The 27,674-nt window shown below is 34.7% G+C and overlaps 1 protein-coding gene and 1 long non-coding RNA gene across 2 annotated transcripts in view; both read right to left on the reverse strand.

Moving 5' to 3' along the window:
* Positions 1 to 27,674, reverse strand: part of LOC143237949 (potassium voltage-gated channel protein Shab-like) — a 112,188-nt gene that overhangs the window by 22,141 nt on the left and 62,373 nt on the right. Inside the window, exons 4-6 of the mRNA XM_076477723.1 lie at positions 23,192 to 23,482; positions 3,175 to 3,727; positions 1,292 to 2,153 (exon numbers count right to left, since the gene is read on the reverse strand). Of these exons, the coding sequence (XP_076333838.1) occupies positions 1,300 to 2,153; positions 3,175 to 3,727; positions 23,192 to 23,482 (1,698 nt within the window). The 3' untranslated portion in view covers positions 1,292 to 1,299. The remainder of the gene's footprint in view (positions 1 to 1,291; positions 2,154 to 3,174; positions 3,728 to 23,191; positions 23,483 to 27,674) is intronic.
* On the reverse strand, positions 6,398 to 18,874 carry LOC143237950 (uncharacterized). The gene is made up of 2 exons (XR_013020348.1): positions 17,949 to 18,874; positions 6,398 to 7,518 (listed from the first exon to the last, which is right to left on the reverse strand). It is a non-coding gene; the product is annotated as an uncharacterized LOC143237950 (long non-coding RNA).

The raw sequence follows: 27,674 nt of genomic DNA on the forward strand, positions 1-27,674 counted from the left end.
TTGAAATTATTTTTTGGCAATTGTTTGTCTATTTGTTTGTTAAAATTCGCGCAAAACTACTCGAGGGCTAAATGTGTTGTACGTCCCTAACTTAAAACATAATACACTAGACTAGAGGTTAGGCAACGAGTGAAAACCACCCATTGTGAACTCTGTAAATAATCTTTACCAACGAATAGTGTATTGACGACCACCTTCTGATACCCCTTTTAAAATGATGGGCAAAATTATGCAGTAATATTTTTGTTGTCAAAACCTCTGAAGACTTATCACAGAATGGACACCAAATCAAAAAATAAATAGAAAACTAACAACAAAGTAAAAGTACGTTTGTGTATGAAAATACTGTGAAATGTAATAATATCAAGAGAAAAATATTTTCATGGTTTATATTAAGACACCATACGAACCGAATTTTAGTTGTTTTTTTTTACTCTTTCTCTTCGAGCTGATGTTCACATACACATTACCTTGTTTTTCGACATATTAAAGATTTGTTTGAACTTAAGCACAAAGCTACATTATAAGCTATTTGTGCTCTGTCCACCACGGGTATCGAAATCCGGTTTCTAGTTTTGTAAGTCCTCAGACATGTTGCTCCATCACTGGTGGCCTTGTAAATAAGAAGATTCGATTGTTGTTGTTTTTTAAATTTTGCTCAAAGCAACACAACTATCTGCACAGTCCGTCCCTAATTTACGCGTAAAAGATTAGAGGGAAAGCAACTAGTCCTTAACACCCACCGCCAACTCTTGAGCTACTCTTTTACCAACGAATAATGGGATTGATCGGAACATTATAACGCCCCATGGTTGAAAGGGCGAGCGTATCTAATGGGATGGGGATTCAAACCATCGACATTCAGATAGCAAATGAAGCGTCCTTAACCACCTGGCCATGCTGGGTTCTCGTGGTAAATTGTTTCACAAATTTGTAGGTTAAACTACACTGAAGGACAAAATTAAGTGCATTTAAGTCAGATAAACTTAAAACAATTAAGCATTGACTTGGTTCTATCTGACAATAATCCCCTTCGAGTTTCTATACTTTTGGCAAAACTCACATTTCAATAAGGAATTTTACATGTTGCAATGGAAAAGTATTAAACTAAGGCTCTAACTATTAGATGCGTATCTTTCTTGCTTGTTCCGCGATAATATATTATTAAAACGGAACTTATTCTAAAATTCTGATGAATAACTCTAATGTATTTAAATGCTGATTATTATCATGTTCATTAGTATCTACTATCTGAAGGAAGGCTTAAAATTAAATGGCATTCTAATCTTACCTTAACTGCTACGACAAGACAGAAGCATCACTAGATGGAGAATTTTTATGAAACTCATCACTTTTCAGCAGCTTTGTTTCTTCTTGAGACAAATTGACCAATTCAAGGGAATCATTTGGCATGTTTATTGCCAACCTAGACTGATCACTGTTCATATCCGAAGTGGTCAAACAAGAGAGCAAGGGAGCCACCTGGTGACCACATATGCAAATGTTAGAGGATGACGAAGCTTGTGCTATAGGATTATAAGAATATATACACAATGGATTACTACAGTATTCTTCGAATTTATTTATTATAAATTGCACAGATGTGTTTATGGGGGGTGATGGATCACTTTCTATTGTTCTAAGGGGTTCACTTATTTTAGGATTAAGTTCATTTACACGTGCTTGCCTGACCAGCGTCCTGCTGAAGGGAGCACCCGAAAAGTGAACACCGTCGTGTGTTAGAGCTCTTCTTGACTGGAGTCTTGGACTCAAGAGACGAGGACCTGTTGTACTGGGAGAGGGACTTCCTTTGTTGAACAGCATTTCATTGTCATCAAGAACACCCAGAAACGTAATTGGTTGAGCATGAGGTCTGGTTCCTGTTTTTGGACCAATTGCCTTCAGAGGTAGTTTGCCCATAGAACCATCGTGAGTAGGAGTAAAAATTTCTTCACTACTGACCTCTTCAGAATTATGTTTGGATAAATTCTGGGTTGGATCGGCCAGTAGTTTCTCTATTTCTTCTTTGTGGATGCTATCTCCTTTCTTCAGAATGGATTTCTTCTTACTGACCTCTGGACTTGGTTGTAGATGCCAGGAGACTGAGCTGGGCTCCGTATCTCCAAAGAAATGGTTCCTTCCCAAAGATTTTGCTGAAGAAAGATAAAGTAATTAATAAAGTACATCATCACACACAAATAATGTATTAAAAGGTTAAATGTAAGTACCTGAGATAACGAATACTAATCGTTATAAAAAATAGTTTACTGCAATGTTTTTTTAACATTCCTCTGTTGCTGTTTTTATACACATCACTGATTTCCAACAGCAAAGGGTCAAGAATAAAATGGTAAAAAATTTGCAGTTAACTTGTTTTTATAATACTTTTTAGGTCTATTATTAGCTTTTCAGTATTTCGTCAGATTTCGGAGTTTAAACCGAAATAACTTTTAAAGACTGATAACTGATGAATATATATATATATATATATATATATATAAAGATAAACACTTATAAATGTTTATCAAATAACAGCCAGTAAAGCGCAAACGTCTTGGAAATACGTTACGGATGTACAAAAATATAAAGAATTAGTGGTTGGAATATGTGGTTATGAAGATACTGGTAATATACAATATTAAATTTGGTTTTAAATATATCAGATCTTTGTGTCAAGCCACACAAAGTCTATCTGCGTTGGCTGTCCCAAGTTTTGAGCTTGCAGATTAGCTCTAGGTTGGAACATAATCAACAGCATCCACCGCCACCTCTGGAACTAGTTTTGCCTGGGAACGAATAGCAAGATCTGATAATCACTTTTATAGTACACCAAAAATTCGAAGTGCAGATGTTCTTTTTCAACAAATTGTCGCAGACTATGAACCCCCGAATTAACAATCCAACTTTACCAACCACATAGTCACCAAGTAGAATTAATTTCTTCAATAGTTTAACATGCGTTTCAATACAACTAGCAAGGACGAAACATATACCTAACTTCCAACTTTATTGTTAAAAGGTGCGAGGTGCAAAGAGATCAATAAAATTGAAGTTAGTTTATTTTCATTCGAGACATCTTATTGTATTTCATGATATTAAAAAAGTTCGATTTTTTAATACTGATTTGAAAGATGCTTTATATCACCCATTTATTTCACAGAACAATAACTTTACCTCGAGAGGAGAATGGTGTTTTAATGCCAACCTTTGGTCTGTTACCAGATATAATAAGGGAGTCTGTGGAAAATTCAAAGCTTCGTTGTTGAGAGTCTATTCCATCAAGACGAGTTTTTGATTTCAGTCCTAATAGAAAACGCGGTTTCTTCTGAGACGATGGGGTGTTAAAGGCATTCTGCGTGTCAGTCTGGGGTTGTTCAATAACCGTCCTTCCAGAGGATTCATCGTAGCTATCTCCAGAAGAGCTGCTGAGGGTTAAAAAAACAGAGGGGTGAGACACGGGAACCTCCAAAGATTTCCGTGTCACAGGGGCTAATCCTATTTGCAAGGGGTCTTCAAGGGGGTTTACATATAGGTTGCTTCGTGCGAGAGTGGAATCTTCAATAGTTAGATCTGCCCGAGAATCAAATGGGTGAGTATTACAGCTTGCATAGGTATCAGAACTATCGACGCTTCCCATGTCCCATTTATTAATTGTCTTCATTTCAATGTTTGCTTCAAGTTCTTCAGTACAGCAAAAATCCTGGTCAATAATAAAGTCCCCCATCTTCTGCAAAAAACATACAGAAATAACTAACATATTCAATCAAGAAATACGATTTAAACGTGACGATCAAACAGCAAGGCAATTCGTCAAAGTGTGTTAGGTTTAGGTGACAATCAGTGAAAACTTTTTAACATTTTTTTTCTAGAACTTTATCAAATAAACCTTACCAGATATTATTACAGCAATCAAAACAATTCATTAACTTCCACCATTCTTAGTTTTGACTGGATTAAATTAATTGAACTATAACAAATACCTTTCGATAAAAAGAATCACATTAAGATAATAATTGAGAATAATTTCACTCAATAATGATCACTGATGCAAGAAGAAATTATAGCAGAAATGCTAAAAAATCTAACATTGTACAAAATTGGAATTGGGAATCATTCATTCGATTACTGTTAAAACATGTTAGTAAAACTTCTTCGACATCAATTTTAGTAAAACAAGAACTGTAACAGCAGTCCTCAAAATTTATGTTGAAATCACTGACTAACAATTTCCAGTTTTGTAAGCATTTTTGTATTTCTAAAGACATGGTATTAAAGTAAAATTATTACTTGCATTCACCTCATCAGAACTTTAAACGATCTTTTAAAAATGGTAAGTTTTTGGTTTGGAAATTTGTTGAAAGCTAATAAAATGTGACAACAGAAAAAATCGAAACTTTGCTACAATAAAGTTTTCGCTGCACCTTTACAAGAGATTAAAAAGTAATTTTTAAAACAAAAGAACATAATTAAAATATTTAATTATTATTTACTCGTAACATTGGAATTTGTTTTTGCGTTGTGTTCTTTGCTAGGAAGTTTCGACTTGGGGAGTATAAGCTAGTTACTCCATTACACATTAGGCCTAAACAATACTTGAAGAACATAAAGTAATATCCCCCTAAATAAAATATTTCCCTGGGATCAGAGACTGAATTATATCTCCTTACTCGCAATTAGAGGAAACAAAATACACCTGAATGCTAAAAAAAAAAAGAGCCGTCAAACCTAACGAAAACTTACGTCATCTCCAGGCACTGCTAAAACAGATGAATTAATCAAAAACTCAGTCAATTAACAACAGAGGGCAGAATGATTTCTGCAGCAAGACTCTCCTCAAAGTCTTTCTTATTTTGAGAGCATGCTATAAATCCTAAAATTATCGTAAGCCAAATAAACTGCAAATTATATTCAGACACTTTAAATATTAAAACAAGCTATACTGCCAACCTAAAGAACATTCGATCTGACAGTGCAAATACACAATAGAGATGCTTTCGCCATTTGATACAACAAACTGACTGGAAATGGACATGTTTACAAAGCGTATAGTTCTTTAAGGACACCCACTTAACAAAGTATTTAGAAAAAACTATGAGTAAGAGCCCGCTTCATTTTTTTTCGAAGACTGAAAACGTTTAATACAATACTTAGACACTCCTAGCAGTGGTTAATACAGTGTCTAGGTACAATTATGGGAAACATTCGCATAATGATTAGAGATAACTAAAACCAGTTAACACAGTCTTTAAAAAAATACTGAAATAGTTAATAATGTTTACGAGAAACTATTACAACATCAGGCAGCCTAGTTTAGCAGGCACATATTACTACAGTTAATATACCGAATTTACACATATTCATGTGTAATACGTTGATCGCAAACAATCAGTTTCTTTGCCATAATACTGTTTGTCTACCAAAGCACTTCCTTGCACAATAATCACAAACAAGACAACCAGTATTACTGCTTTAGTGTTCTTTCAACAATAACACCGGTTTACACGATGATCATAGACAATAATCATTGTCGTTGTTATGGCGTTTGACATTTGTGATTAGGCCTAAAAAAGTATTTTGTTTCGGGGTGCTCCTACGTAAAAATGCCTCACACACACAACACTTCTCTCTCCTTCCTCCTTCAAATCATCTTGCGACCAGCCCATATTAAGATTATCCTTCCCTTAATTTTTATTTTCGTCAACTCATCACGCCAATCTGCTACTACATTGTGAAAGTTGAAGAAACCGCGTCTTTGGTTCGTTAGTTGGTGTGGTGAGTCATTACTCTCAGCCAATTGTGGCTGAGCTTCTATTCAGACAATATCCAACATTCCATCATGGCGGCTAGAATATGGGCTGTCGTCGTTAACAAATGTTCACATTTCTCTAAGAAAGAAATTCAATTTTTCTAGACCAGTTAAAGATGGGTTCGAATCGTACCATCCTAAACAATTTTCGATTTATTATAAGTAGACATCAACATATGTTGTTCTGGGCGAAGTTTCAAGGTACACTGGGATAGACCAATTAGTAGAGACATTAGGTGTCAAATTAACCGAATTTTACTATAGCCCTAAACCAAAATATTCACCAGAAGTTGAAAGTACAAGTAGAGCAGAGGATGGAGTGACAAAATCCAATCAGTCCAAAACTCCACCTGCCTTCAGTTTTTAAAGGCTTAAAGCGTAAAAAACGAAATGTCTTTCCACTAAACCTTTTTTTTTTAACACGTAATAGGAAACAAAGAATTATTTTTCAGGCTTTATCGCAAATAGTTAATATTGTTACTACAAAGTTAAAGGTCAGCCGTGACACCGGTGAACATACTACCTGGCGGTACTGTAAAAAGCAGTGTTGCATACGGAAATGCGATTTGAAACACTATGAACGACATAGTATATTTGTCAAAATTTGGTTTATTTCCAGGGATTTATTTTCATACAAATAAAATCACATATATGATGTTATTATAATGAGTTAATGTTTACTTAATACTAACTTTTGACGAAATTAGGACTAGAAACGGTTTCTTCATGTTTATGAAACACTAGCCTTGGTATAAAAAGCTGTGTATACATTTTCTTTACCAACTTTCATAAGAAATATTCCAGTTTTAAAACGATTTTTTTTTTACAGTTGCGAGATGTATTTGGTCATGATGCTACTGATAAACGAGAAACATTTTATCATTACTTTAATAGACTTTACCATGCCTAAAAAATAACCAATAATCTAAGAGCGAGTAACAGTTGAATAAATATTTCCCGTTTCATTTAGCTGTATTTTACCAGTGAAAACGCTGATAATGGTGTTGCCAATACAAAACCGTAAATAGCAGTCGTTATAAGTTAACGGTTCCTATGTTTCTACATCATTCTACTGGTTTAATACTATGCTCGCAACTCTAACACTACGATAATGTAATGATACTGTAAATTAATAGATCTTGAATATAGATTACGTTGTACCACTCCTATCACAACATATCTGATAGGACCGTAAATTGATGTTTCTGTAAACCTCAATATAAGTAGAGTAGTACTTGATGTTTCTTGTATCAGTTTTAAGATAATAATTACATTAGAATTTACACTTCTTTTATTTAAAGAACTTAAAATCATATACTTCAGTTCATACATTTAAATCGCTTACGTTAAACAAAAAAGATATATACGAATCTTTTAAGGTATAGCAACACTTCATTTTCTAACACTATTTTCTATTAAGAATCAATAAGCCCTTTTGAGCTTTTCCTTCTTTAACCTGTAATCAATGTCAACTTCAATCACTTAAAGAAATAAGCCTCCTACACATGATAATGTTTTATTCACATCACACCACATAAATACGTATCAAATTACTAGAATCAGCTTGCCCATAATTTGTTATCAAATTACTAGAATCAGCTTGCCCATAATTTGTTTTTAATATAATTTTAGATATTTTTTAGGACAGTTGTAAAACCATTTTTCACGCTTCTCGCCTTAGTCTTTCTCTAGGTCCCATTTTACCCAGGTACCTGGAATGAAAAAAACGTTCTAGGTTACGACACAAATAAATATTTCAAAGAAACAGTATTTCAGTTATAACCAATCATGTAACAAACAGCACAGAAAATAACATATCAAATAACTAATTAAAACAACTATCTACATCAGATGGTGGTTTTATGTATTTATTACTGATGGGATATAAAATAAATCAAGGTTCTCTAATTGGTATTCAAAGTTGAAGCAAAGAAAGGTCAATGTTCATCTGCGTTTATTAAGGGATAATTATTGTAGCATCAGTCTCACATAATGTTTAACAAATTATAAATCATAGTGTATATAGTTTCATGGTGGTCAAAGGGTAGGTAAAAATGATCGAGCCTGTATATGTAGTTACATAAGCATAAATTATAATAAAATACTTAACTTTAAAATAATTTGGGGGATCAAACTTACTATACACTGGTGATGAGCGAAATAAATTCAAAATACTAAAATAGCTATTACTTCGCCATTTTATCGACTATTATTTATCTAATCCTTATAGTATTTATATTTAGACAGAAAATAATCACTTTCAGTGTATGTATTAAATACTTATAGTTCACATACGGCTTTTAATAGAAGCGCGAAATTTTCAAACTTATTTTTTTGATTGGTTTCTTCAAGAGAATTGTTAAACTAGCAGATGCCGTTTAAAAAAATTTATTGGTATTTTTTCCTAAAGTGTCACGAATAAATTTAAAATGTATAGTCAAACTAATGCATCGCATCTGAGTATATACAAAATATGATTATCTAGTGGGTTGTTCAAATGCAGTATTTTATCTTTCCATACGTTATTTCGATAAGAAAAATTGAATTTCATTTATTTTCACGTACTGTTGGCGCAAATTTGATTTTCGATGTAGTGGATGCATCCAGCACATTACAGCGTTTAGCTTCGCTAAGTAGATGCGAGGATTTCTCCGATGAATGTCACCATTCCTTGCCATTTACTGAGCGCAAGAAAAGACTACCACCGAAGTGAGCGCTTTTTGACAGTTGCAATTTTAATAAGTCAACGGGTAAAGTGCCATTTTTTCGTGAAATTCCTTCAAAGAGAAAAACTTTTTTGCTTTTAAGATTTTTCTTTTATCTCAGAGTAACCGTTCAGCGCATACTGAGGCTGATGGACTAACACCGATTACGACATAAAATTGTGTAAATTATGAAATTTTTTTTTTAAATGATGTAACAGAATATACATTTCTCCTTTACGTTTAACCACTTAAGAGATGAAAAGAGTGACAGATATTTGGCTATTATTATTATTTAATATTACATATACGAGGTCAGATGTAAATCAAACAAATAGCAGTCATTACAAGAAGTGCAATTTAACACATGCGAGTTGATATGCCTCAACTTGAAAACTCAAAATTTGATCATCCCTTAGTTACGCTTTAACCGAGATGAAGATTAGATTCACTCTGGAGTTACTTAAAAGAAAGCATACAACACGATTTACTCATCTTGCATTTAAAAAAAAAAAAGTGTCTAGTGGCATGAAGTATTAACCTGTGAAACCACGAGATTCTGAAACTTTGCTATGTACTCACACAACCATGTGTGTTTGACAAATGAATTTCATATGAAGTTAAATCAAACATGTAGTTAAAAAGTAGAAGAAAAAACGTGTGACCAAACATATTGGAAAATAAGGATTCTTGAAACAAACAAAAAAGAGAGTAGAAAAGTAAGACAAGGTTTTTGATAACTTTGAAAGAAATTACAACTTACTAATACCGGGAATACCACACGATTTTTGATAACTTTAAAAGCAGTTAATTTAATGATACAATAAAAGTCAGTCTTACATAAAAAGAAATGTCCTCTTTTGAGACAAAATCATTTCTGCGTATCCATTAAGAGATTAACAAATACTCATTTTTGAACTTAAAAGTAACAATACGATTCAATATAAAAACAAAACTAACATACAAGTACAGGTAGAAACGTGTAGATATTCAAGTTAATAAAAAATACATCACTTGATCTGGTGAACCGACCTTATCAAGTTTGATAGTTTGGAATTCAAGGAAATTAACAAATTACTATTTAACATTAATCATAAACTAAAAACACATTATAAAGCTCATTTTTTAAAACAAATTTCAATAGCATGATAAAATGTACTAAGTTAGATAAATCCCATTACAAACTATAAAAGCTACTTAAGTCCAAGAAGTGTAGAAGCCAAGAGTGTATAAGGAAAAAGTTAAAGCATGTTTCTGTTATGTGATAATGGGGTAACTGGAGTATTAATATTTATCTTCAAAATGGTGTTATGATAAAAAAAAACAAATATTTAAAAAATTGTTTTCGAATTTTGCGCAAGGTTACACGAGAACTATCTGCGCTAGCCATCCCTAATTTAAAACTGTAAGACCAAAGAGAAGGATAGCTCGTCATCACCACTCACCGCGAACTCCTGGGCTACTCTTACTAACGAATAGTGGGATTTACAGACGCATTATAACACCATCACAGCTGAAAAAGCGAGCATGTTTGATGCAACGTGGATTCGAACCCGCGACCCTCAAATTACGAATACAGTGCCTCAACCATGTGGCCATGAAAACAAAAATTCTAAACGTTATTTTCTTAAAAGGGGGTCGAGGGTCATCTGTAATGGTTACCTGCTTTAACTATTCGCACCACTATACAGAAAGGTGTTGTCTATCGCTCAGCCAATAGACACTAATCTTTGGTTTTATTTTAGTCTTGAAGCAGAACACTTTCGGGGGTCCTGTGAAAGGTACTTGTGGTTATTCTACTTTAAGTAATATATCTGTTCTTCTGCGATAGAGCCAGCTCTATAAATCACGAACAGCAGAAGTTTTTATAGATTATCTAAAACAGGGGTTCCCAACCTTTTGGCACTCTCTACCCCTTACCTAAAAGTTTGAAACCCATGTGACCCCCTACTTAGGGCTTACTCTCAGCAGCTTAATTTCTTTTATTTTCTGTGAAGGAGAGGGAAAGAAACATCTAAAAAAAAAATTAAAATTTCTGTAATTATTTATTAGCAAATTAAATCGCATTGGTCCAACCTGAATTCACAAAAAGAACATATTTCTTAAAATAATATTAACATAGATTTAAACAGCTATCCAACCCTGCTAGTGAGATGCTTGATGTTGTATTTCAGCAGCAAGCTTTGAAATTCGTGGCCGAGCGTTTGTTAGAGCCAGTCTCATGCCATCTCCAACATCCAATCTGTTCCTATTCTTTGTTTTTATATTGACAAGAGTGGAAAATCCTGCCTCACACAAGTAGATAGAAGCAAATGGAACAAGAACACGTAAAGCTATCATGCTGACTTTGGAGTATGACTGATGCATAGCGCACCAGAACTGAGTCACGGATTTCACCTTGAAGAGATCACGAGCTGAAGAGTCGTTCCTTAGATCCAGAAATTCATCTTGGATATCATCTGGGATGCTGGATACATCAAGTACAGTACAAAATGGGTTCCTTACCAGGGCATCCTGTTCAAACTGAGCTTGTTCAGCTGGTCAAAAATGTCGGCTAGTTACGCAACCCATTTATTCCATGCTTCATCTTCGAAGTGAGCTACAAGATCTTTCCTTTCTTGAGTCTCCAGGAATAGCTTTATTTCATCTTTCATTTCAAAGACACGATTAATAACGTTTCCTTTCGACAACCAACGTACTGCTGTGTAGAAGAGAAGGACTTCGTGGTCAGCATTCATGTCTTTGCATAGTTCTTTGAATAGGCGAGTGTTGAGTACTTGAGTCTTCACATAATTTACAATTTTGATTACAGATTCAAGCACTTCCTGCAGAGAGGCAGGGAGAGTCTTACTGGCGAGAGCATATCGGTGAATCATGCAGTGTATGCCCTTTGCTTGAGGTGCTAGCTTCTTCACTCTCGACTGGAATCCTGATTTCGATCCCAGCATAGCCGGTGCCCCATCCGTACAAACCCCACACACGTTTTCCCATTGAATATCTTCGTCTTGAAAAAAGTTGAAACTTTTTTCCATGACATCATCAGCTTTTGTTGTGGTTTCAAGTGCACTGCAGAATAAGAATTCGTCTTTGATGTCACTTGAATTAATGTATCTCACGAAGACAAGCAACTGAGAACATGAACTTACATCTGTTGACTCGTCGAGCTGAAAGGAAAACAAAGGGGAACCCTTGATTTCAGTCAAAACCTGTGCCTTCACATTCATAGACATTTTAGAAATGCGCCTCTGTATAGTATTATTTGGCAGGGATACTTGCTGCATCTTCTTTGCACTGGCTTCTCCAAGAATAAGATTTACTTCTTTCATCATGCAGGGTTTAAGAAGTGTTTCTCCAATCGTGTGAGGCTTTTTTTGTTTAGCAATTTCGAATGCAATCTCATATGAAGCTTCCACTACGGCTGCACTCTGCTGCTGAAACGACCCACTTCTATCGATTCTTTGGCTTTTAAGACACCGTTCATGCCGTTTGAAGAAATCCAAACCCTTCTTTGCGTGTTCTGGATGTTTCGTCTTTAGATGACGCTTGAGTTTTGATGGTTTCATTGACTCTGCACCCAGGGCAGCATGGCACAAAACACACTGTGGTTTCTCGATGCCGTCGTTGGCGAGCACAGTGGTGAAGCCAATGTTGAGGTAGCATTCTGAGTATCTGCGCCGTTTAGCCATGGACAACAACTCACCTCTACTGCTTACTTATCTCCTTGTTAAAATAAAATAAAAATGTTGAATAATGAACGCTTTGGCAACTGTAGATCTTACACTGACTACTTGTGGAGGTGCAGGTAGAGTAATGATGGGGTAAGTATTGGGAGGGAAGGGAGCGTAGCCAGTCGCGCGATTCGTCATCCACCAATCAGCAACGGACATGTGACTCACGTGTCGACAGCTAAACAGACACACAAGCATACGTACATGCGCGTGCACTCACTCGCTATTCACTAGTACACACATACATACAGTTGCAGACACATACACATTCACACAGGCACATTCACTCACAGGCACGCATACATACACCCATAATATCACCTAATGACATTGAACTAACGTAGCACACGTTTTGCTTTGCACCGAAACAAAAAACATGTAAAAGCATGAAAATGTAATTGATGAAATAAAATTAATGTTATCCCAAGCTACTTCTAACAAGGCTACGTGACTCCTCTGCCAAGGCTTCGCGACCCCTTGGGGGGTCGCGACCCACCGGTTGGGAACCCCCGATCTAAAACTAATGAGGGTAATAAAACAAGGTTCATGCACCAAGTTTGGCATTAAGCATATTTCGTATACATACAATGGTGGTGATTTCATTTGTAACCTCACCTGGAATAACAGATTCCTTTTTCTCTATGGTCTCTTCTAGAGCTTTGGGGTAATCGTTCTAAAGTAATTAGTATTAACTGACCAATTACTAATTACTGGACAATTTAGTCCCCTGAAAAACAGAAGTTAAGATGAATACATCAGACCAATACCAATGTAGTTACTTAGCAAATTACGAGTTAGAACATGACGTAAGGTTGCATTATTTATAAATCAAAGCACATCGTTTACATGGTATTGTTATTACGTACCGCTTTAGAATTAGTTCCCACTACTATTACTACTGCAGTTATGAGTGAAATTTGTACAAGTACAATAATGTGGTTAGCCAAAGTTAAACTATTACTATTACTAGCGTACAACTATAAGGTTGAGTACGCTATATTAAAAATATTTTGAATATACAAATCAACAAGTCACATCACAGCTACAACAATCCATATAAATTCGCGTCAGAATTGTATGTGCCAGAATTACATTTAGTTAGGGTGTCGTAAGCAGCATGATGGCATGAAAACTGATCGCTTTTGAAAAGTGTATGTAGAAGCCATTACCGATACAAAATATTCATACAGTTAGATAATAAAGAGGTATTTCTGGATGGTAATATCCCTTGTATTTGATAGCATTCTTGGAAAACAAAGAATACAGATGAACTTCGGGCACCAGGACTATCCGGAAGGAGACCTGTAACAAGTCGAATCCAAATTATGATAAGCAAAATACGTCGTTCTGTAACAAAGTCCACTGACAAAAACCATCCATGTTCCACAGTTAACGGTGCCCAATATAACCCAAAAATAATTTCCACCTGAAAATGAAGCCAATAGGATTTCATTCACGTACCTCACGCAGCTGGAGAATTAAAAGGGATATTCACAAATTACACTATTCCATACAGAGACATACTGGTCAAGTTCCCGAATATAGTGTATGGTTATGCGTAATTGAACTTTTGAAACAGGCGTTGGAAAACTTCGCATATTATATGGATTAAATATTCGTAGAAAAGTGGCATTCTTTGGACGTGACAGGTCTTATGACGGAGTCTTTTGCAATGAAAATTAAATTGCAGGGATATTTAAAATAAACAACTACCAGAAAAAGCATGACCTGACGTGGTGACATGGACTATGATGATAAGGTGATGCTCCAAAATAGAATTAATATTGAACGTAATCAACCCCTCTGTATTACAGTTTAGTTGTAAAAAGTAAACCTAAAGCACTACACTATGTACTTAACCTGTAAAATCTTACTTACATGGTTTTGTCTAGTAGAATTTATTTTCCAACAAGTTCAAGTCTCTTCCAAAATGTTACGAATACGATGAGGATGAATAAGTTTCCTGCTTTCTGTAGAGATACGAGTCGCCATCTATCAAATCGCTTACGCGACTAAAATGTTTAAGAAACTGGAACCGTGTATTCAGTTTAAATTATTTGGCACCCAATCTTCTTTACTCCCATGAATTAAATGGTGCAAATAACCCTAACGCGAGTGCGGGTGTAAAAGGAGTATTTTGTCATCACTTCTATAATATTTAATTTAACAAATAATTTTGCCGCTTTCATCTCATTAAAATGAGAGGGATACGGAACAAGAATTTCAAGTGGTCGGCCCAAGAAAATTTTGCCGGCGTTGAGCAAGAGGATTCGACGAATTGTCCGGCAAGACACCAGCCAATCGTCAAACCAGATTAATGCCTTTACGGACGCAGAATGCAGCTCCAAAACAATAAGACGGCATCTATGAGAGAAAGGCTTTATAAACAGCAGCTGGCTACATTGGCATGTTGGAGAGAACATCCTTATTGACTGAAGGCCCTCGCTTGTGTGGAAATGACTGGATCTTTCAGCAGGACAACGCTATAATCCACAATGCCCGAAGGACAAAGGACTTTTTCATGGCGAATAACGGGATTCTTTTGAACCATCCAGCGTGTTCGCCCGAAGTGAACCCCACTGAAAATGTTTGGGGGTGGATGGCAAGGGATGTCTATAGAAATGGACGTCAATTCCAAACAGTGCATGATCTTCGTGAAGCCATCTTCACAACTTGGAATAACATTCTAGCCAGTCTTCAGCAAACGTTTATGTCGACTATGCCACAGCAAATGTTTGCAGTTATTCGCAATGACGGCCGTGCAACTCACTACTGAGACCTCTTGTTGGGCATTTCCTACCCTGTTTAGGACTTCTTTTTGGTATGGTCTTAAACTTTTGACCAGCTTGTATTTAGGCTAATTTCATAGTGTTCACATTTTCCTTATTAAATGCTAAAAAGTATTTTTATTTTCATCTTTCGAAGCTCTACTCAAACAAGGGTTTGAGTCTAACAACGCAAAATGCATATTTTTTCTTCATGTTCATTGGCCTTAAAATTTTGGCCAGCAGTGTATTTATATTCTATTTAGCATTAACGTACGTATGCTGGACTGATTGATCATTAGGCTTATCGTTTTCTTTAACTGCAGCCACTAGGCTTAGATAACAAAATTCAGATGCGTCACTTTAAATGTATTTATTCCATGTGTATATGAAACAAAGATGTACACTGCATGTATATTACAGATTATTAAACAAAATACTAAATATGTAACAATTACAAAAACAGCAAACAATGTTTTTTGTTTTTTTTCCACTGGGAATAACGTGTATTGTGGAATTTAAATAACGTTGGAATACTCCTCTTTAAATTATTAAACCAACGAAACATTGAACAGATAGTAACAATTATTATTACACCCCTAACACAAGAGAGTATATTCTCCCCTTTACCCTGTATTAAAAGTGCTCTTGGTTACCCCAATAAATAATCATGAACAAATTTCACCCTTACTTGGTGAATGATGCTAAATCATTTTGAAAATTGAGTGGATTGAGGTGAAAAGCTAGAAGTTGTTTATTCAAAGCCTGATATTTTGGGTAATTTGGTTATAAACATCAAAAGTAAGAAAATATTACCAGGTCGAAAATTTAATAAAATTCACTGAAGCTTCACGTTACCTTCTCCAAAACTACATACAGCGACTCTTGCCATGCTAAAAAGATTTAAAAGCGTCAGATCTCGAGATGTCTTTCAATTAATAACTGATTTAGGATTGACCTTGAAACAAAAACTCCACCTATGAAAGCGATGTCAATATATAATATTTATGGAAATATATATTTATAATGTTCAACTGGATAAAAGTAATGAAATGAACTACATAGAATTTTTAATAAGCTCAGAATTTGTGGGACATTTAGTAAGATCTACTTTATGATGAACAGGACAAACCGAAGAAATTGTTCGTTGAAAGTCAGGACTGAGGGATGGTTTCACAATAGTGAAATGTGAAAATAAAAGATTACAAAGTTGAGATATGTACAAATGTTAATAAAAAACAAATCAGCTACTGCAGAAGAACAGCTGACTCCCAAAAGTAAACTAACAGTATATACAAGTTAAATACTATAAAGTTCACAGCCCTCTAGTGGCGAGAGAGTACTACTTTAAACTAATCTTGAAAATAAAACTTAAAAAGGAATATTGAAAGCTCCTATGGAGATTTGACAAACGTATCTTGTTAAATAGAACACTAAAAATAGTGACAAGTAGAGAAACAGTCTAATTACAAATGTACTACAAAACCCCCTTATTATTATCATCACCAATACAACAAACTTTATATGGTCATTCATCATTATAATGTTCTAAACCTTTTGTTCGTTAGGATCTCAAGATTTGATTTCAAAATACTTTTGGGTTTTTCAGGAGAACAATAAACCTGAATTTAATTCATTTTTCATGCAATTTAGGACTGGCGTAAAGAACGAGTAAATAAATCATGAAGAACATTTACATTTTTTGTAGTTTTAAAATGTTTATGAACTCATTAATTATAATTAATATTAATTATTTATTACATTTATCAAATTTAATTTCAAGTTTTACTTGTATTAATTTATTACAGACAGAGCACAGAGTTTTTGTTTTTAATTATAAACAAAGGCAAGATTAGAGCTTGTTTTCAATAGATGTTAATTTAAAATTATAATTTTCCCTCTTTGAAAAATAAAATGGCAGATAAAAATATATTTTACTTATTTCAAGAATGCACACATGTATAAAAAATTAACCAATTCTTTATCTTGCACTGTTTAAAACTCCAGTAAAACGATTGTTAAAAGAATCAAATGAACTACACAAAAACAGGATAATTAATTAATATTAATCAGAATTTAAACAACCAACATTAATGTTTCTCAAATTATAAAAGTAATAGACCCATAAGCACATTATATCTAACTTAATACAGGAAGTACATTGTCATATAAAAAGTAGCCTCTCTTGTATAGGTTGGCGAATTGAAGCAGATAACGTTTAAAGCTAAATCATCAGATAAGATTTTATTCCAACAACACTACTGAGTATCCATAGATGGTGTTAAAGGATCACATTTTAATTTAAATTCTGTAAGTAATTAAGTATCTTGTGTGCGTGCGTATTAATAAGTGTTTACAAAAATATTTAATTGTAGATACTAAATTTAAAACTGTAAAAAAAAGTTAAAAGATTTTATTATTAAGGGGTTACTATATCACCAGTGGCAGAGAGAAGTGGGTGCAGAGCTCATTAAGTTATAGCACCCCTATGCGATTAGCAGCTAAAACCATAGTACGTTAGTGGCACCAGCGTTCTTGAAGAACTAAAGAGAAGGGGTGTCTACGACACTGTTTAGGTGCTATTAAAAAAAATACACCTTTTATATTTAAAATTGGAACAAGTTTAATTTTTTCTTTTGTCAAAGCACAAACTATTTGTTTATTTTTATTAGTCTTGTGTGATGTTAATTTATATCGCCCACTTACAGTTGATATAGTACTGTTTGTACGTAAAGTATATACAGAATGTATCGACCCATAGGAACAAATAAATAGTTTATTACTTATTCAAATTACATATTAACAACCACACACTTACCAGTTCTTTGTATACTGTACCATCTTAACAACCACACACTTACCAGTTCTTTGTATACTGTACCATCTTAACAACCACACACTTACCAGTTCTTTGTATACTGTACCATCTTAACAACCACACACTTACCAGTTCTTTGTATACTGTTCCATCAGGGTATTTTCTATCCTGAAATCTGTACAACTGACATAAGATGTACGTTTGTTTAAGATCTATTTTTTCCTATAGGTCCAGACTTCTTGAACACCCCGTATATGGGTAGACAAAAACAAAACCAATAAACATGCTATACTCTCTTTTACCGCTAAAACACTATCTTTCATAAATTTTCAGAAACGGTTAAGTCCATCATTGTATTACCTATACTTCAAATAATCTCACACACAAGTAGTTTCAGCAACTACATACTGATTGGTTGATGTTTATTAATGACGTAGATGGCGAAAAGTAAAACCCTAAAACAACGTCATCAAAACTAGAGGTTCTGTTAGTGATTAGCGAAATATCAATGAAATACACGAACCTTAACGAGTGAGAGGTATTTTTATAGTTGCAAAGTATTTATCTGTACAAACAAGAGTGGGATTCACGTAAAAATGAACGAAGTAGTTTAATTTCTGGTTTGCTTTAGTCAATGAAAACATTATTCTGAAATAAAAGATAATTTTTTAACATTGAATAGCTTATTCACTTTAAATACACGTAACCATCTTTAGTATCACGTTTTATTGGAAGTATTAATATACATGACGTAGGGTAATGTTATAGACTACGAGAAACGGTTCATTCATGCAAGTTACATAATTCAGGTCTGTTCATGCCCTCTAGTTTAATCAAACAAGACCTGCGACTGTAATCAGGCTTATTAGAGATAAGATAGCAAGAACAGCGTACTGACCATAAGAAAGAGCAGAGAGATTGAGTGCATGTGCATAGCATGCAAACGTGTAAGGATCCTAGAATAAAAGGTTAGATGGCGCCACCGTAGCCAGTGCAAGAATGAACAGAATAGAGAAACCAGGCAAGATGGTAGGCTGAAACAACGCTGAAAAAAAAAGCAACAAAAGTACGATACCTTAGTACTTGGTACGTTCGCCACCCTCTTCCGGTGTCTCAAGAGGGGGTGCACTACGACCTCGAGTCACCTGGAAGTAAGATGATAGATATACTTTATCATGTCACAGGCTGAACATAAGCGACCTCAGATATGGTTCCTGCTCATCGTACAGATTGTAGGGTTAACAGTGCTTGCTTTTGATTTTAGAAAATGAAAATTTTCGTCAGTATACTTAATGCAACAACTTTTGATTTTATTATATATTTTTTTATTTGACAAAAGTTTCATAAAGTAACATTAAATAGAGTATAGAAAATGAGCAAGTAAAAAAAATTATTTACAATAAGGTTGAATTTCTACAAATAACTACTAAAAATTAAATAATTAAGTAGCAAAACCTAAAAAACAAAAACACTTAATGCCATGATGACTACTGTCAAGACGATCAAAACAGTATTATTCTATACCAGCAAAGGAAAAAAAAATTCAGTGAAATTCAACTAGTATTATTCCGCTGTGCCATCACATCCCGAGTGGCGCTGCTTGTTAAGTGCCAGCTGGATTCATCACGGTAACAAATACGACTACAGAATACTAAAGAAAATTCCTGTACATGGAAACGCACTTGTCTATAAGATATAATGCCGCCGAAACTTACAGGATGAAACTGACGCAGACAAAATGGTGCATTCTAAAGTGTTCTGTTGTTGAGAGTACCAGGTTTTTCATTTGAATTAACAACACTATTTTGATTCTGTTTACGAAACAAGGATGTCATTAGGGAAGAAATAAAACAAACAAAACCTGGAATTGCTTGTTTGCCGAGAATTACCGAAGTAACAGACCCTAACTTGGAAGAGAGAGTAGAAAGAAGGCAGCTAGTCAATAACACCCACCGCCGACTCTAATCAAATAGTGGAACTTAACAGTTTATCACAACCTCAAACTGGAGTGTAATTAATGTGACAAAGAGACAGAAGCAATGGGCCCTCGTATTCACAGACTGGAAGCTAGTCATCGGGCTACGTCCGACCCAGCATGGTGTTAATTAAAGCTGTTTGTTTATCATTATTATTTTAAATTAACATATTAACGCAGGTTTTCGGTCACTGTTATGTTAGCGATTACAAACAATGCTTTTAACATAAATGGAAAGATTCTGTACTTTCACAGAAACTTACAACTTGCTTGCCGTGAAGTAAACGGAGGCTCTATCGTAACTGAATTTCTCTTGCATATTTGAATAATGACAAAGTCCAACTGATATTACATCTCATTAAAAAAAAGAAAGGAAGAAAGGGAATGCAACTGCATGGGGGGGGGGGAGTTCCTAAACCAATGTACTTGACGAAAATCGAAGAAACCCAAAGTGCAATTATATTTTTAACACAAAAAGTGAGAAAAATACACAATTGTTTTTTATGTGAATTCACTTTTAGGTGCTTCAAAAATTAGGTTTTACCCTGAATGACCTTTGTGTGGTAAATTTGTTTAGCTCTTCACTTTACAAATTACCGTGTTCCCTACGGCCGTCCCTTATGTATTTAAACGTCCCCGGTTATTTCTATCCTCCACAATGTCATGTTTGTGTTCGAAATGGGTTTCGCACGTGATATACAAGAAACATTTCTTTGCTTGAAGGACAGAATAAAAGCTGATGAAACTGGAATAATATAAAAGCTGGTTTGATATTTCATGGCGCAAAGCAACTAGGCTATCTGTAGTATATATAACATAAAACAAAGAATACCATTCCCACATTAAGATATGCTGGGAAGGTAGTTTACAATAATACCCTGTTCCTCCAAAACAACCAAAAAAACTTTGTTTTAAAAATGAATAAAGTAATTTAATATACAATTGTGTGCCATAACTATCATGTATCTTCCCTAATGGAGATAACATAAAAAACTGTGCCTAATAATAGCTAAATGACTGGTAAAATTTCAACTGAATCTTGTTAGTTGATAACATTGTTGAGTAACTTGGACTAAAGTCGACTGATTCTGTTATTGACTGTACTCTACTACTACTGGAATTAGTGCGACTTCTACTTTTATAAACTCCGATTGTTTGAGTATGTGTTTTCTGATAACAAAGCCACATTGAACTATCTGCTCAGCCCACCGAGGGGAATCGAACTTCTTTTTTAAGCGTTGTAAATTCGTAGGCTTACCGTTGTATCAGCGGGAGGCCCGACTGTTTGAATGATAACTAATCACATTGTAAACTATAATGACGTGACTGTGCTCTAGAGCAGAAATAACCAGTAATATTTGCATTTTATCATCAATATATTCGTTTTCATAATCACTTCCAATATTTATTTTTTTTACATATACACACACACACAATGTAAACGTTGAAACAAACACCCACACAGACAAACACCTACAAGTTAAACATTATAACCAATACAGAGTAATAATAAAATTAACAATAATAATAGAAAGTATCACATAGATTGGATAAAAATATTCTTGGATGGCTAAAAATACTTTTGTGTTGTTGAATATCTAATAAATAGAGGTGTTTGAAGTATATATTTTGAATACACGATAATTTCATACATTCTTATTCTAAACTGGAGAGAAACCTACCTGTGAAACTGGAGCATTTATTCCTTTTAAATCTCAAGACATTATCATTACCCATTGAAAAATGTAACCTCTTCAACGATCACGTGTGTCATCGGAACAATGTTATACAGAACAAATACAGGCTGAAACTGACCTTTTACAGTTAAAGTGAAACTATATATATAAAATCAAGATATCACAAAGAAACAGATAAAGATTGATATAAAGATAACTTGTGTGAAGCTTCTTGTTAAATAACGTTTCACATTTTTGTAACTTAATGTTTTATATAAAAAATGCTTTTCTGAAACAAATAAAACGCATACAGCTTGTGGTGTTTGGTAATTACTTTTTCCCTGGACATCATATTACGATCTAATAGTAAAAAAGCTTTTGACAAAGTCTAGGATAATATTTAGTTATGCAGTAAAATACGTAAAAATAATACTAGTTTGGCTATCTGGTATTGGTGCTTTCTTTCCCCTTGGGTTTATCAATTCACCCTTCATACTGTGGCCACTCACACATACAAAACTGACCACATTGTACGAGAATAAAGACAGAACTTATCTTCACCTAAAACGGTAAGAAGACGTTATTCTACCTTATAAATGTATGGATAATTTTCTACTGTAGACATGAAATATGTTCGAACTTGCGCCTTCAGGAGATGCAACTTCAAGTTTGTGTTTTCAATTAAATGAACAAAGCCAGCCTTCTACCTTTACGCATATAATACAAGTCTTCTTTTATATGCTATTAGTAATTTCATTAATAGTTTTCCTTCATGCTTTTATTTTGTTATGGGTAAGTACAGAGAAAGGCTTTGCCTTGCAACTCAAGCGTTCAACTTAAACTGTTTCGGCAACAAACAGTAAATTAAATTCAAAATGGAATTCTACGTTTGCTTTTATTATTCTATTTGTTTTTGTGACATCGTTTGAATATCGTGGTAACACCGTTCTTGGTCCATGGTAGTCCATGGTCCGTGAAGCCTAAGAATATAGAAATTAAGGCACGAAAACAATAAAGTATGAAGTTAGACACCATTTTTAACATAAACCACTGCGTCGACAGCCCCTAGGTTCACAGATATATGTTAAAAATAATTATTTTTCTAATACACGCCTTAAAACATTGTTTTAATGCCTTAGATTGGTAGATTTAAGCATGAATGAGCCTGTGTGTCGAAACATATTCTAATAACATTACTTGTTGAGTTTTTGGACTATTCATGCAAAGCTATTCAAGGGTTAGTAACTCTGCTTGCCATACCTAAATTGGAACTGATAGCCAAGAGAGATTGCACCTAGATAACAGCACAGACCATCAAATCTTGGGTTATTTTTATCTGATGAAACAGAGGAGAAATAAGAAAACCAATCAAAATAAATAATATAAATGCTGTCACTAAGCTAAAGCCAGTCAATGTTCTTTAGGCTTACTGTATGTTTACTTATGTAAGGAAGCACATTATGCTAAGAGTAAATTGTACGCAACAACTCATAAATGTAATGAAGTGGTTTACACATTTTATTTTGGTGGGGAGGGATATATACGTTTCGGTACAAGCAATATGTTCCCCAAAAATTAAAATTATAAATTATTGGTTGCCACTACTACTGTTACATGTTATACATTCTAACCGCTTCTTAAGAGAAACGAACTTAGTTTATCATGCTGTATTATATGAAGATTTTTTTTTAAATAAAAGAACAAATAAAATGTGGACTTACTGGCGACGAATATTCTAGCTGGTAATCACTGGTAGTTTTGTCAAGGGGATTCTGTCTCGTGTCCTCTGGAGCCCCACTATAATCTTCCGGTGGACCATCTTTATTTTTGAAAGTCGAGAAGTCGACCAGGTTGTTAGCAGTGGGGTTTATAATTTCCAGGGGGAGGGACTGAGCTTGAGAATCCTTTCGACGGCTAAGTATCCCCCCTTGCATGCTGCGATCGAAGTTTTTATAACAACCGGTTCCCGTATGGAACCGTGCTGATTCTTCTCCGAGACTCGTGGCATCCACCTGGCGGCCAGAACTGATAATTAACAAATCCCATAAAACAGCTTTAAAATATACAAGTAAAACACGTCATAGCTACCCGTTCAATTCGTTGTTAATATTCAACAAATACGATCAGTGTTTTTTTGTCTTCGTCTTAAGTTTCAGAAGACATGACTTTGTTACTCAAACTCAAAAAAAGCTAAGACGACAATTGGTATAATTTTACCTATAACTTAGGGCCCAGCATAGCCAGGTAGTTAAGGGGCGCGGGTTTGAATCCCCGTCACACCAAACATGCTCGCCTTTTCAGCCGTGGGGGTGTTATAATGTGACATTCAATCCCCTTATTGGTTTGCAAAAGAGTAGCCCAAAAGTTGGCGGTGGGTAATGGGGACTAGCTGCCTTCCTTCTAGTCTTACACTGCTAAATTAGAGACGACTAGCGCAGATAGCCCTCGTGTAGCTTTGCGTGAAATTCAAAGCAAACAAAACCTTTAACTTAAGTCTATCTTTGTTGTAAGTATACCTCAACGATTGAAAATTTTCTTATGTGTTTCCCTTTAAAAGTCTCGGTGTAATAAAATCGCGAATACGTTTTGTTGTTTGTGGTAATTTCTTAGCCATCTACTATGATAACAAAACCCGGTGTTGATTTGTATATATTCCTAAAATGAAGAGAACTAGACCACGCAGAATACCTGGATTACTGGTTAAAATGATATATTTTTATACTATGAAAACTATGGCTTTAGAAATATTCATGAAAGAATAAAAATTGATAACATGTTTTATATTAATACTCGCGGTTTGAAGTTCACCATTTGTAATGTTCAGAGAAACTGAAAACTTCTGTCATTCATAAGCCCCTCTCTTTACCGGATGCTCAATGGGAAAGATGTGTCATTTGGGGAGGGGTGAGGACGACACAGGCTATCACTCCAGATTGAAAACAGTGCCTAAAATACACAAAGTGTAGGGTCCCCAGCTATAATGAACCTTTTGTGGAATGGGGCTTTTGGCAGTAAGCCTAAAAACATATAACGCTAAAAATTCGGGATCGATCCTTGCACTGGGCACAGCATAAATAGCCCATTATGCATGTTTTTGCTTGAAAGAATCATGTTTTCAAAAGGTTTGTCAATTTGAAAGACACTAACGCATGAATGATATCAATATTTAAACCTTACCTTTCGTGATTAACACAATCCGTGGGTCAAATTTTAAACATACTTGTTTTATTTATTACGTACTTCATACAGGGTGTTCGGAAAGTCACTGTGCACTTATATATTTATTAACAGACATGTTTCAATATAGAATACAGGAGATAAATATGAATGACAATTATAAACAATGTTGAAAGTGACCCCCGTTGGCATCAATACAGGCCTGGATCCTTCTTATTTTGTTTCTAAACACTGCTATCAGTTGTTGGCTTGAAATAGACTGAATAGACATATGATTACAAAACTGCACAGTGACTTTCCGAACACCCTGTGCATTGTTAATTAACCGAAAATCATGATTTACAAAGCTTATTTATATACAAATACAACAGACAGATTATATATTAAAAGTATTTGAATTAGGGAAATCATAGTCCCTCCCTGGGGCAGCAGTAAGAGGAAAATTCGGAGTTTGATTACCCGCAATCACACAGCAGATAAACCAATACGGGTTAAAGTCGCAGTGGAATAGCATGTATAAGAACTCTATTTTATCAATGTTTGGAGTCCATAATAGTAAGTACGTGGACAATGAAAATTGTAAAATGAGATCATATAGATATGTCCTGATCGGTGATATCCTTTGCACTTAATGGTAATGGAAAACAAAATAATATGGATCTATGTGGAGCACCAGGGCTATCCAGAAAAAAGTTCAAAATAAATATTCCAACACAGCCATAAATATGAGAATCCATGAACATAATGGTACCAGTATTCCAACATAACCTAGCAGGATCTCAGTCTGAAAATGAGCTAATGGGGTATGGTTTAACCAATATAATTAATTCTTCTGGTCAAACCTCCCAATATAATGGGGTATGGTTTAACCAATATAATTAATTCTTCTGGTCAAACCTCCCAATAAATTGTCAAATATCTTAAATCAGCTTCAAAATTAATTTGAATTTTTTTTTTCATGTCACTCCATACAAAGACTCTAGTAAGGCCACTGGATACACAACATACAGATTTTTCATGCTTCTGGATTGTTGAAATGGGTACTGGGAAGCTACTTCCCTCATATGCTGCGTAGATTATGGAAAGATAACAGTGATGCCAAGTGTGCTTTTAGCATGGTAGTCTTACAATGAAGTCTTTTGAAAAGGAAGCCACACTCTAGAACTAACGTGAAGATTTACAGTCAACGGATAAGATATAACCAGACATGATGACGTTGGTTGGTATGATATAATGAGGCCTCCAAATATTTTGGCGTAACATACTCAACCTTATATACATACACTGTAAAATCGGTTCATTTCAGGACTATGTATGTATGTATGTATGCATGCATGCATGCAAGAACAACTGTTCAACCAGTTGCTAACATTATCGATCAACAATATTTATCATTGATAAAGGAACAGATTATGAACTGTGTGCATGATCCTTTATTCTTTTTGAGGATTTGGTCCTTCAAGTATATGGGTAGGAGTTAATTTCTCAGGAAATGTTTAAACCCTACAAATAATTTTGACATTTCCTTAACTAAATAACAACAAGTTAAATGGCAAAAAGGGATCTCTTCTTTAATGGATTACTTGCCATTCATATGCCTAGTTTTGGAAGCCAATAGCGTTAGAAATTTCTAGGCAATAAAAGGTATAAAAATTTTCCAAATACATACTGAACCCTGTCCCTGTTCAAGGATTATTAGTTGTGCATGGTTTAAAATTTGTTGGACCAAATGACCGACTGAGTCAAAGAAACCTAGCTTGCTGATACAGAAGTGAAGGCAATGTTTACTTGGAACACTAGGGATGTAACTAGCACCAAAATAATATGAGTGTTAAACAAGGGAATAATACAACTTTCACAGAATATATGCTTATCTCCAGTAGTAACTGTCACGAAGAAAGAGGGTATGCGAAGGTTCTGTGGAGACTTTATATTGGTGACTCACAATGGTGACTTTCCACTCCCATAAACAGTGACTGTATGGATGTATTGGGACGGTGACAAGTAATTTAACACTTTAGACACTACAACTAGACACAGGAAACTACAACTTAATGACAAGAACAGCAATAAAAATTCTCTGTGCGAGTCTTTTGACCTGTGTAATGTGACCATTACTTTCAAGATGACGCTTACATTAAAGGGGCTGCAAACGGAAAGATGCCTGGTCTAGATCAACATTGTCTTTGTAATTGAGTGTACATTCATGTCTAATACTGCACCTCTGAATATGGTACATCAGTGCATAAGAAAAGTAGGGTTGAAGTAGAAAGGAGGAATTACACATTCATGTGTAAACACAGTCATACTGTGGGTGCATATGGAGCCTAGATAGGGTTAACTACACTAGAAAAATGTTGTTCTATTACAGAAAATAGTCTGAATACTTCTGGTCCTCACAGACACTGAACATGGTAAGTATTATGTGCACTACTTCACTTAATACTTCAAAGTATGTCATTGATGCACTGGTGGAACACTGGATAGCTTGCGTCAGTGCACTTTACCAGATTCACACAGTCCAGGGAGCCAAATTCCTTAACCACCTATTCCCAGAGTTGTTTGTATGACAAAGATACGAAGCAATCACAATCTGTTTGTTTAGTAGGAAATGTAATATAAACTATCAAACTTGGCAAACATCAAGTTAGTTAATTCTGATAAAACCAACTAGAACAAATATTTGTCATGATAATGTATCAGGCATAATAAGAGAGGCATTATTTTAAAGTACAATGATCCTGACATTTGATCAACGCTGACAAGAGAATATTCCAACTTTGGCTCTGAAATATTCACCCGGTAGATTCACTCAACGTTTGAAGGAAAAACAAACAACAAACATTCGACCTTTTTTAAAAAAATATAATTATAATGAATATTTGAATTAGACAAAACTTCAATATTTTTACTGTAGTATTACAATAAAACCTAAATTTCATGTTTTATGTCACATGAAGTCTTTCCGCTGTCCCACTGGTGGATATAACACGTTGCCAACCAAGAAAAAACTAAAGTAAATTATTC

Source organism: Tachypleus tridentatus, chromosome 13, assembly GCF_004210375.1.
Source record: "Tachypleus tridentatus isolate NWPU-2018 chromosome 13, ASM421037v1, whole genome shotgun sequence".
NCBI lineage: Eukaryota > Metazoa > Arthropoda > Merostomata > Xiphosura > Limulidae > Tachypleus > Tachypleus tridentatus.